The sequence below is a fragment of the Mytilus trossulus genome, chromosome 4 (assembly GCF_036588685.1).
Source record: "Mytilus trossulus isolate FHL-02 chromosome 4, PNRI_Mtr1.1.1.hap1, whole genome shotgun sequence".
In the NCBI taxonomy this organism is placed as follows: Eukaryota; Metazoa; Mollusca; class Bivalvia; order Mytilida; family Mytilidae; genus Mytilus; species Mytilus trossulus.
In genome coordinates this window covers 61,294,220-61,306,915 of record NC_086376.1, presented here as the reverse complement: position 1 = coordinate 61,306,915, position 12,696 = coordinate 61,294,220, and the positions used below count along the sequence as shown (strand labels likewise).

Here is a 12,696-nt window from a genome sequence, read left to right as displayed (position 1 = left end):
AACAAAATTTGTGGTCAGTGAGTATATTATAAAAGACGTAGCAAACAATACGTATCACAAGGAACACACCAGCATAGATCATTACAGAGGTAAGCACTTGATTTGCTTTAAAAGATAATTGTCTTTCTCTCACAAAAGATCATGTTTAACGTCATATTTTGTATATACATCTCAATATCTTATTTGCAACTTTTTTATTTCATTTTCGATTATACGTATTTGCTTATTTTTGAAGGTACTATAATTATTCTTTTATTTAACGGATTCGTTTCAGAACCAACAAACATGACACCAATAGTATTGCTTTCCTTTGCCCTTTTTGGACTCGTTGCATCGGAGGCTGGTGAAAAAGGATACAGTCCCAAACATAACCTGAAAACATATGGAAATCCATTCGGACCAGGTAATATTGGTAGTTTGGGATACCAAGGACATGGTGGATTTGGATATCCATCTTATGGTAGATCAGGATACGGATACGGGGGATATTCCAACAATGCATATGGTTACGGTTCACCATTAAACATTGGCGGTTATAATGAATACAATGGATATAGTGTACAAAGTGGATACCCTGGATACGGATATTTACATGGCAGAGGATTAAACGGATTCAGTGGTAACGGAAATTACGGTGTTTATGGTAAACATATCGGACCTTTCAATGGTAATGGATTCGGTCGAGGAATTGGAGGATATAACAATTTAAATGGTTATGGAGCATATGGTATTAATGGGGCATACGGTGGTGCTAACAATTACGGAACATATGGTATTGGTGGTTTAAATGGTTATGGAGCATATGGTATAAATGGGGCATACAGTGGTGCTAAAAATTACGGAACATATGGTATTGGTGGTTTAAATAGTTATGGATCATATGGTGGTTTAAATGGTTTTGGATCATATGGTGGTTTGAATGGTATCGGATCATATGGTGGTTTGAATAACTTTGCATCATATGGTATTGGTGGTATTGGTAGTTTAAATGGTTTTGGATCATCTGGTTTTGGTGGTTTGAATGGTTATAGATCTTATAGTATTGGTGGTTTAAATGGTTTTGGATCATACGGTATTGGTGGTTTGAATGGTAATGGCATTGGTGTCAATGGTGGACTAATAAATGGAAGACGAGGTCTAAGTGGATTGAGCAGTTTTGGTAAATTTGGAGGTAAGTAATCCTACTAGAGGAAAAAGTTGTTATTTAAATGTGAAATTTCATAATATTAATACAAATATAATTGCCAACTTGTTACTTGAAAGTGTTTCATTCAAAATGACATTCGTTCGTCACGTTAATTGATTTAGATTAATGTTCCGACAAACGAATATGAGTAAAAGGAAATCGGAAAACAAATCATGCTCCATGATGAATGTATTGGATAATTATTTAAGATGGGGTGGTATATGGTAAAATATTTTGTTACTATATTAAATTGATTGCTTATACTTTACTCTATGAAGAATTTATCTTTAATTATACACTAAGTCTAAAGCATAGCAAGGAATAAACAAATGAACATTGATTTGAAAGGTTTTGATTTTTTTTAAATAAGTTTTGAAATTGTATGGGGCAAGTCGTTTTCCATTAACCTTGTGCATTTTTTTCGTTTGATTTGAAAGTTATTTTGATACCAATTATCTAAATAAAACATAAAAAACTGAAGGAAAAGTAGGAGATGTACGGAAGAATAAGAAAAGATACGAACAACCGTAGGAGACATAAAACCGAAAGTTTTTTTGGAGCAATTTTAGCGGAATGTTCATTTAACAAAATCTTTTGAGAATATGAACTGAAATCTTCCTTTAATAATGCAATGCAATCACCTTATTATTTGAACATTGTTTTCATCATTGCAGGTAAAAAAGGAACATATTAGGATTCAAGAAGTCCATGATGAATTGATGTCAATGTTTTACAGTTTTTTTTATAATGGTTTATGTATATTAAAATAAATTTTAATCTCTTTCTTCTTGATTTTTCATGCACGTTTTGTTTTCTATAGTACCATTTAATGGAAATATAGAGAAGCAATTCAATTGAAAACAATATGTGAACGAATTATTGCGACCAAAAAGGTAAAATGAGAAACAAAAGCCAACAAAACATTTTCGAGAAAATAAACCTTGCTTATCACATGGAAATGAAATAACAATTATTGGCGAGGTTTTCCTTATTTCACAGGAGCCTGACTTTATACAGAAACGTCTGATGAAGAAGAACAGATGTTGGCAGTATCCATTAACTTTTCATTTTGCTATATAAATGATTTTCTCTTGCTGAATAATACAATTTTTGGTGACTAAGCTGAAAGCATCTTTCCCATTAAACTGCAGACGAGATACAATTAAGTCTGTATCTTATCTTGACGTTCACATTTATAGACAAGTTGGATAAAGCAGTATTACTGCATGGTCATGTAGCGTCCTTATGACTAACATAATATCACATCATAATTTTGGCAGTCGTTTTATTTTTATTGCATGTAAATATAAATACGGCTCCTCAAAACTTAACTGTAAAAAGTCATGCATTTTGCAAACTGATTGTGACGTTGAACACTAAATCAGATGGAAGGTTCCTGATTGATATATAAATAAAAGCAACAGTAGTATACCTCCGATTAAAAGTCATAAACAGATTGAGAGAAAACAAACCAATTTCACGAAGTACAACATCAAGTGTAAGAATAAAACAACGAAACAATAGTTAACTGACTTGGTTCAGGACATTTTAAGAAACAATATAAGTCTGACAACCATGGTTAGATATAAGTTGAAATCATATTGAACTAGCCTTCTGCTTTTGCGAAACACTTCTGTGTTGCTCATTCCAGATATACTTTTTATTTTTGTTTCATTATTCGGTGATGTCGAAGAAAAGAGAACGGTATATGGCAACGTATGATTTGCAAATAAAAACTTCGTTCATTCTGAGACAACAACTGCAAATAAAAAAATATTTCAATATTTGTAGATTTAACAAAAGTGACAGTAAATTATTGGGATTTTTGAAAAATGTCTACTTAGAAAAATGTATCAGATGTAGGAATGCACCTAGTCGCACCATTCACATTTATAAAAACCCTGCAATAATTTCTGAACTCTATTATAAAAAAAACAAAAAAAAATCAAAACAGTACATAATATTTTACACGTCACTAGAAAAGATTGGTCAACTTGAAAATCAACAAAAAGATGAAAACAAAACACTAAAACCATGGTATTGCACTTAGATCTACGACGGAGAGGTTTCGTTATGATACACCATGTTTTAATGTCTATATAATAAACCAAGTTGTAATGTCAATAGTTCAAATCTACTAGAATAGTTGAAAACAAATTACAAAATGAGAAGAGACTCATGAAATCGAAAATTGATGAAGACCAGGTGCCTCGACAAGGTTATGTTATTTGCGATATTATTAGACCTACACTATCTATTACATCCTCTTATTTTGAGATTAGTTGGAATGGCGCGATATATTCTAGATTTATATAGGTAGATGATATTGTTTTTTATCATTTCGATGGTCGTAGGGTGACCTGGATCTGCTTACGTCAATGCCATGTGGGGTTGTCTCATTGACAATTATACCATATCTTCTTGTTTTCATTATGAATTATTCAAAGAGAAAACAATAGTATACAACATGAACTCAAATTTAAGGATAAATCTATGTTCTTGAAATTCATCTTGAAAAGCACATCTCTGAATTTTACCTTGTTTTAACGAAAGAATAAGAATACTAGAAGAAAATCAAAGGCACATTTGGTTTCCATAAGAATGAACACTGGTTTAAAAACACGACTACCACAGGTATCAAAAATGGTTTTCATGAGACTCCGTAAATTAGACTTGCCGGGTTAATATTTTATGTAGCATTGTTTGTCTGTTTGTCTTAGATCATCCCAATGTTTTAGGGGGGGGGGGGTCCGTGTTGCTTAGTCATTGGGTGTTTATGTTGTGTGTTATGTTATATTGTTTGTTTGTTTGCTTTTAGGGCAACATCATGAATTGGTTGATCTTTATGATGATTGCTGAAATTAATTAACGACCCTTGACCACGTCTGCTTAGATTGTGGTTTGAAATCTATGTCTTCTTCTGCTAATTACCGAACGTGACCTTTTTCCGAATAGTACTGTGTTTTGGCTTGTGAATTTGCATTGCTATACGACGTGTTTCGGTATTTATTCATCCAACATTCAGGTATCTAGTTATAAAAGAGGGACGATCAAACTCATAAATCCAAAATAAACTGACGTTTTGTTTATATAGATTAGACCGTTGGTTTTCCCGTTTGAATAGTTTTACACTAGTAATTTTGGGGCCCTTTGTAGCTTGTTGTTCGGTATGAGCCAAGGTTCCGTGTTGAAGGCCATCCTTTAATCTATAATGGTTTACTTTTTAAATTGTTATTTGGATGGAGAGTTGTCTCATTGGCACTCAAACCACATCTTCCTATATCTATTGACAATGCCATGGCTAAAAATGAAAAAAGAAAAAAAAGACAAGCAATAGTACACATGACACAACATAGAAAACTAAAGAATAAGCAACCCAACCGCACCAAAAACTAGGGGTGATCTCAGGTGCTCCGGAAGGGTAAGCAGATCCTGCTCCACATGTGGCACCCGTCGTGTTGCTCATGTATTAACAAATCCGGTAAATAGTCTAATTTGGTAGGTCACATTCATTATAATCTTTCTGTTGTGGGTTCGGTTAGATATTGTGTTATGTCTTATTGTTTGTGGTTTGAATTCTGAATTTTCGGTACATTTCACATATGTCTAATATGTCAGTAGAGTATGAGTCGAGTTAACTTTAATTTTCTGAAAATGAACAGTGCAGATTCTGAAAATATAAAAAAGAAGATGTGGTATGATTGCCAATGAGACAACTATCCACAAAAGACCAAAATGACACAGACATTAACAACTATAGGTCACCGTACGGCCTTTAACAATGAACAAAGCCCATACCGCATAGTCAGCTATAAAAGGTCCCGATAAGACAACGTAAAACAATTCTAACGAGAAAACTAACGGCCTTATTTATGTAAAAAAAAATTAACGAAAAAACAAATATGTAACACATAAACAAACGACAACCACTGAATTTACAGGCTCTTGACTTGGGACAGGCACATACATAAATAATATGGCGGGGTTAAACATGTTAGCGGGATTCCAACTATTCCCCTAACCTGGGACAGTGGTATAACAGTACAACATAAGAACGAACTATAAAAATCAGTTGAAAAAGGCTTAACTCATCAGATGGACAAAAATACAAGTGGACGTGGAAAAGCCTTGTTGAAATCACAGTCAAATTGAGATATAATGCTAACTTTACATTCATTTTGTTAATCTCTATTCCCTTTCTCATTTCAATAAAAGAACTAAACAGAAATAAGAGAAGCACACCATATTTTTATGGAAATGACCACTGCGCATTGGATAACACTCTAAAATGGCTAAAATAAACAGATCAATTATCTTGATAATTTCTGTTTCAACACAGTATGTGTTCTCGTTATTTTTTACACACATAAAAAGTAAGATCACAAAATAATGCACTTTAAGGAAAATTCGAAACGGAAAATCCCTATTCAAATGGCAAAACTTAATCTTCAATTCTGAATATATTTAATGTATTAATTTTGACCTTCATTAACTCCAAGAAAAAATGCATATTTTTATACCCCAATAGCTAAACACGTACAGAAAATATGTTGAATATACACAGGCAATTTGCCCACATGAATTTCATATGAATCTAACATGAAATTAATATGAAAATTTCACTTGATATTCACCTCAAACAAGCTTATACATGAAACTTACGTGAAAATGTTCATGTGAATTTCACGTGAATTGAAATTTACGTAAATCTGATGTGAATTTTTACATGAATTTCAAGTGAAATCAAGTTAATTTAAATTTACGTGAAATCGATGTGAGTGAAATTTGCCTGTGTATGTTTAATTTCGGATACCATACACTCGCTTAAAAAGAAAAAAAAACCCAGAACTCAAAACAATCATCACAAAAATTCAAAATAGAACCCTCAAAACCCGAATCCGATCCCTAAATTTAAGTTATTCCTATCCTATCATCAATATTATTATGCAACATCATGACTTCAGAAATCGTCACACGGAATAAATGTTGAACCTGCTTTTTTGCGAGCTATAAACAATTTAAGTTAGCAATGACAAAATTCTGTAAACGCTGTGACCTATATACTGTAATCACAAACCGCAAGTTTTGATAATTATTAAAAATACATAAAGCAACGAACGACCATAGACGATATGTGTTTTCAAGGTTAACCACAGCGAAGATAATAGTGTAATAAATTATTTATTTGTACTTAAACAACAAAAAAGTGTTATCCACTATTATATTAGCGGTTTCGAGCGTCACTGATGAGTCTTCTGTAGACGAAACGCGCGTCTGGTGTATACTAAATTAAGTCCTGGTATCTATAATTAGTTTATTTACAACAACAGGGTCGATGCCACTGCTGGTGGAGACTTATTTCCCCGAGGGTATCACAGGCCAAGTAGTCATCACTTTTTGTGCTGACATGAATTGTCATTGATATTTTTATATTTATAAATTTACTGTTAACAAATTTTAGAATTTTTTGAAATACTAAGACTTTTCTACCTTAGGCAAATATTACCTTATATGTATGTGTCAAAACTTTTAGGAGTTTTGGTCCTCAATGCTCTTCAACTTTCTTCTTTATTTGGCCTTGTTATCTTTTTTAGATTCGAGCGTCACTGATGAGTCTTCTGTAGACGAAACGCGCGTCTGGCGTATACTAAATTTAGTCCTGGTATCTATGATAAGTTTATTTATGAAACATTTTCAATTTCTGATAATATTTGTTAAAAAAAAAGACACAAAGCAACAAAGAACCATTGCAATAGACTATTTATGTTTTCAAGGTTAACCACAATGAAGATATTGTAATTAATGATATATTTTTACATAAACCAAAAAAGTGTTCTTCATTTCTATATTTGCGGTTTATGAAACATTCTCAATATTTGCTGTTTTGTGATTTTCGAATCTATGACATTTCTACAGTATTGGTTAGAAGTGTCAAATTATTTTATGTTATTAAAGAATAGTAAATATAAATATATTGTATTTATACATTTTTAGGTCAGAGATGGCTTGTGAAAATAAAACATATAATTTTGACAAAAATATATCATAAAGAACATGAATGTTTTTAAAATAGTTGAACTCATAACAAAGGAAAGGGTAGCTGGGAATTTGAATGTACGTTTGACAGCTTATGGCAAAATTTTCATTGTATTTTGTTGTGAGACAAATAATTCATTTCGATTTTTTTCTGGGTATTAAATTTGGTTTCAAATTCAAATTCCAAAAAACTATCATTTGGAATGAGTTTCTCTGTCGTCGAACAGTTTTGTAAACAATGTTGTTACCCCAAAAAGTAGCTTACTGTTCGTGCAAGAGATAAACAAAATGAAATAAAAAAAAAATATATTTCAGCTTTTGTTATTTTTCATTTGTTTGTAGCAACACTCTAGCATATGAAATTTATAATTTCCAGCTGATACGATATAAGAAAAAGAAACAAACACGCCGAGCCGGAAAATAAATTGAAAAAGGGGAGATAGCCATGAAAACTAACCAAATTTAACGTTATCAACCAACGGGTAAATGTTATATTCATTATTTGGTAATGCATGCCCCGAAGAAAATGGTTTATTAAAAGGTGTGCTATCGGTTATTTATCCTCCGAATTATATAACAGTTATTATAGTTCAGTAAAAAAATGGAATGAGCAACCGAGATAGACACAATGCCTTTATGAGAGACACACAATCATACCCCCAGATTGGGGTGGGGTTCTCGACTCTCAGTTTTCAGTTTTTTTATGTTGTTTCTCACGTACTATTATCTGTTTTGTTTTTATCAGTTTTAACCATGGCGTTGTCAGTTTATTTTCAATATATGAGTTTGACTGTTCCTCTAGTAATTTTCGCCTTTATTGTATAAACGTTCTACACAGGTATACATCTGACTAACGTTTTGTAAGAGTATGCCATTACCATGAACGATACAGCAGGTGATATGTTTGGAGCAGGATATGAAAGACCTTCAAGAGTACATTGTATCATCCCTGATTTTGCATGGTTTCATGTCATTCGGTCTTTAGTATTTCTACACATTGTTATGTAGACGATTGTTTATACATTTCCAAAAGAATAAAATCATAATTCAACTTCTTAAAAAAAAAATGAAAATGAATGCAAGAAGTAAAGTAAAAAAAATGTATTTACGAACTCCAAGGGAATTTAAAACGGAAATTCCCTCAGCAAATTGCAAAATCAAAAGCTCAAACACATCAAAACGAACGGATAATAACTGGCATATTCCTGAATTTGAAACATGCATTTTATGACTAGGAAAATGGTGGATTAAACCTGAATTTTAAGCTAGCTAAACTTTTAACTCAGTTAACGTTGGTTTAAAAAGTCCGAGTCTGAATAGATCAATTGCAAATACAGTGTTAAAAATGCAAAAAATGAAACAACATTAAACGACACAAATAATTAGAAATACACAACTTGGATATCAATGAATGTGTACGAATACTTAAATAAAATGGGAAATTTTCCTAATACTGAATTACACTTGTATTATATGAATTTCAAATATTACTAATAGGTGAAAGTCCCTAAACCAAGATAACAAAGGGTAAAATAATAGCAACAAATAATTGATGACAATATTTTCTATCATTGTGGTAAACCGTTTTTTTGGGGGTTTTGTTTGTTAATTAAACCCACTTTACAGGTTTATCATTGTTAAATGTTTATTTTATAACTGATTATAACATAATGTGTGGTCAGTGAGTATATTATATAAGACGCAGTAAACAATACGTATCACAAGGAACACACCAGCATAGATCATTACAGAGGTAAGTACTTGATTTGCTTTAAAAGATATTCGTCTTTCTCTCACAAAAGATCATGTTAATCGTCATAATTCGTCATAACTCAATATTTTATTTACAACTTTTATCTTTCATTAATCTACTTAAGCATTTTCGGTGATCCGTTTTTGTTTATGTTTTAAAGGTTTTATTATTATTTTTTTTATTTTGACGAATTATTGAAAATCGTTTCAGAACCAACAAACATGACACCAATAGTATTGATTTCTTTTGTGCTTTTCGGACTCGTTGCATCGGAGGCCGGTGAAAAAGGATACAGTCCCACACATAACCTGAAAACATATGGAAATCCATTCGGACCAGGTAATATTGCTAGTTTTGGATACCAAGGATATAGTGGATTTGGATATCCAACTTATGGTAGATCAGGATACGGATACGGGGGATATTCCAACAACGCCTATGGTTACGGTTCACCATTAAACATTGGTGGTATTGCTGGATACAATGGATATAGTATTCAAAGTGGATATCCTGGATACAGATATCTACATGGCAGAGGATTGAACGGATTCAGTGGTAATGAAAATTACGGTTTTAACGGTAAAAATATCGGACTTTTTAATGGTAATGGATTCGGTCGAGGAATTGAAGGATATAACAATTTGAATGGTTATGGAGCATATGGTATTAATGGGGCATACGGTGGTGCAAACAATTACGGAACATATGGTATTGGTGGTTTGAATGGTTTTGGATCATATGAGGGTTTGAATGGTTTCGGATCATATGGTGGTTTGAATAACTTTGGATCATATGGTATTGGTGGTATTGGTAGTTTAAATGGTTTTGGATCATCCGGTTTTGGAGGTTTGAATGGTTATAAATCTCATGGTATTGGTGGTTTAAATGGTTCTGGATCATACGGTGTAGGTGGTTTGAATGGTAATGGTATTGGTGGTTTGAATGGTAATGGTATTGGTGTGAATGGTGGACTAATAAATGGAAGACGAGGTCTAAGTGGATTGAGCAGTTTTGGTAAATTTGGAGGTAAGTAATCCTACATCACTAAAAAGAAGAAAAAGTTGTTATGTAAATGTGAAATTTTCTAATTATAATACAAATACAGTTGCCAGCTTGTAACTTAAGAGGGTTTCATACAAAATGACATTCGTTCGTCACGTTGTTCCGACAAACGAATATGTGTGAAAGGAAATCGTTAAACAAATCATGCCGCATGATGAATGAATTGGATAATTTATAACTTTTGGTGGTATATGGTAAAATACTTTGTTACAATATTACATTGATTGCTTATGCTTCACTCTATGGAGACTTTATTGATATTTCTAAACTAAGACTTAAGCATAGCAAGGTATAAACAAATGAACATGAAACTAAACACATTTATTTCTAAAAACACAGTTGTTGGCATGACACGGGTTATGTTCTTTTCATATATTTTATGATAGTATGATACTAAACCCCTAACGGGAGGGATTGTACCTGATATTCATATGATGAAGGCATACTCTTTCAATCAGTTTAATTAAGGTCTGGAGCTGGCATGTCAGTTAACTGCTAGTAGTCGGTTGTTATTTATGTATTATTGTCATTTTATTTATTTTCTTTTGTTACATCTTTTGACATCGGACTCGGACTTCTCTTGAACTGAATTTTAATGTGCGTATTGTTATTCTTTTACTTTTCTACATTGGCTAGAGGTATAGGGGGAGGATTGAGATATCATAAACATGTTTAACCCCGCCGCAATTTTGCGCCTGTCCCAAGTCAGGAGCCTCTGGCCTTTGTTAGTCTTGTATGATTTTAAATTTGAGTTTCTTGTGTATAATTCGGAGTTTAGTATGACGTCCATTATCACTGTACTATTATGCATATTTTAGGGGCCAGCTGAAGGACACCTACGGGTGCGGGAATTCTCGCTACATTGATGACCCATTGGTTGCCTTCGACTGTTGTTTGCTCTATGGTCGGGTGGTTGTCGCTTTGACATATTTACCATTTCCTTTCTCAATTTTATTGATTTGAAAGGTTTTGAAAAATTTGAAATAAGCTTTGAAATTGTATGCGACAAGTCGTTTTCCATAAACCTTGTGCATTCTTTTTGTTTGATTTGAAAATTATTTAGATTAATTTAATACCAATTATTTAAATCAAACCTGAAAAACTGAAGGAAAAGAAGGAGATGTACGGAAGAATAAGAACAGATATGAACGACCGTAGAAGACATAAAACTGAAAGTTTGAGAAATTTTAGCGGAATGTACATTTAACAAAATCTTTTGAGAATATGAACTGAAATCTTTCTTTAATAATGCAATGCAATCAGCTATTATTTCAACATTATTTTTGTCATTGCAGGTAAAAAAGGAACATATTAGAATCCAAGAAGTCCATGATGAATTGATGTCGATGTTTTATAGATTTTTTTATAATGGTTTATGAATATTAAAATAAATATAAATCTTTTTCTTCTTGATTTTTCATGCACGTTTTGTTTTCTATAATACCATTTAATGGAAATATAGAGATATAAACATTTCAATTGAAAACCATTTGTGGACGAATTACTGCGACCAAAAAGATAAAACGAGAAACAAAAGCCAACATTTTCGAAAGAAAAAAACCCCATGCAAGATATTAAACCTTACTTATCACATGGAAATGAAATTACTATTCTTTGCGAGGTTTTCCTTATTTCACTGGAAAATGACTTTATACAGGAACTTTTGATGATGAAAGAAAAAATGTTGGCAGTATTCATTAACTTTTTTGTTGCTATATACTAAGAAAATGTTTTTCTCTTACTGAGTAGTGCAATTTTTTGTGACTATGCTGAACACATCTTTTCCAACTTTTCCATTAACTGGATACACGATACAATTAAGTCTGTCTCTTATCTTGACGTTCACATATATACACAGATTGGATTAGGCAGTATTGCTGCATGGTCATGTAGAGCCCTTTTGACTTACACGATTTCACATAATAATTTTTCATAGTACATGTACCTTCTGATATGTGTGGGTTTTTTTTGCTTTTTTTTGTCTCTCAATATATATATATTTCCTAGTAATTCAGTCAACCATGTTCGTCAAAGTTTCATATAGTTACACGACAAAACTTAATACTAAAAATAAAATTAAAGACTGAAAGTATATATACATAATATTTATATATATGAATTTAAGGAGCAATTACTACATAACTAAGCCACCTCCCAAAACCAATAACAACAACAACATCATAATTTTGGCAATCGTTTTATTTTTAATGCATGTAAATGTAAATACGACTCTTCAAAACTTAACTGTAAAAGGTCATGCTTTTTGCAGACTGATTGTGACGTTGAACACTAAATCAGTTGGAAGGTTACAGATTGATATATAAATAAGGCAACAGTAGTATACTTTCGATCAAAAGTCATAGACATATTGCGAGAAAACAAATCCATGTCACGAAGTACAACATCAACTGTAAGAATAAGAAAAAGATCACATCTACCAGAGAGTTTTGAATTCTAAATAACATTTATTCAAAGTCGCAACATCCTGTGAAATTTAAATCGCAAAGCTTTTTTAATTCACTAGATAAGAAATACACGAGTTTGAGAAAAAAAAGGGCTTTCTTTTTACCTGTAAAACTCACATGTACTGATGTAATAAACCATGTATAGTTCCGTGTCATTAAATTGACCAAAAACATATTTTAAGATTTGATTTAAA

The 12,696-nt window shown here is 32.2% G+C and overlaps 2 protein-coding genes across 2 annotated transcripts; both read left to right on the top strand.

Moving 5' to 3' along the window:
• Nucleotides 1–63: 63 nt before the first annotated feature.
• LOC134714056 (uncharacterized) lies at nucleotides 64–1,910 on the top strand. The gene is made up of 3 exons (XM_063575301.1): nucleotides 64–89; nucleotides 275–1,171; nucleotides 1,861–1,910. The coding sequence occupies exons 2-3, from the start codon at nucleotides 286–288 to the stop codon at nucleotides 1,878–1,880; spliced, it is 906 nt and encodes a 301-aa protein (XP_063431371.1). The 5' UTR covers nucleotides 64–89; nucleotides 275–285; the 3' UTR covers nucleotides 1,881–1,910.
• Nucleotides 1,911–8,945: 7,035 nt separating this feature from the next.
• Nucleotides 8,946–11,386, top strand: LOC134714055 (uncharacterized). Its single transcript, XM_063575300.1, has 3 exons — nucleotides 8,946–8,975; nucleotides 9,186–10,001; nucleotides 11,333–11,386. Exons 2-3 carry the CDS (start codon nucleotides 9,197–9,199, stop codon nucleotides 11,350–11,352), a joined length of 825 nt encoding a protein of 274 aa, XP_063431370.1. The 5' UTR covers nucleotides 8,946–8,975; nucleotides 9,186–9,196; the 3' UTR covers nucleotides 11,353–11,386.
• The last annotated feature ends 1,310 nt before the right edge of the window (nucleotides 11,387–12,696 follow it).

Coding starts and splice junctions, on each gene's coding strand:
- LOC134714056 (XM_063575301.1), top strand. CDS start 286: ATGACACCAATAGTATTGCTTTCCTTTGCCCTTTTTGGACTCGTTGCA. Junction 1,172..1,860: donor CAGTTTTGGTAAATTTGGAG/GTAAGTAATCCT, acceptor TCATCATTGCAG/GTAAAAAAGGAACATATTAG.
- LOC134714055 (XM_063575300.1), top strand. CDS start 9,197: ATGACACCAATAGTATTGATTTCTTTTGTGCTTTTCGGACTCGTTGCA. Junction 10,002..11,332: donor CAGTTTTGGTAAATTTGGAG/GTAAGTAATCCT, acceptor TTGTCATTGCAG/GTAAAAAAGGAACATATTAG.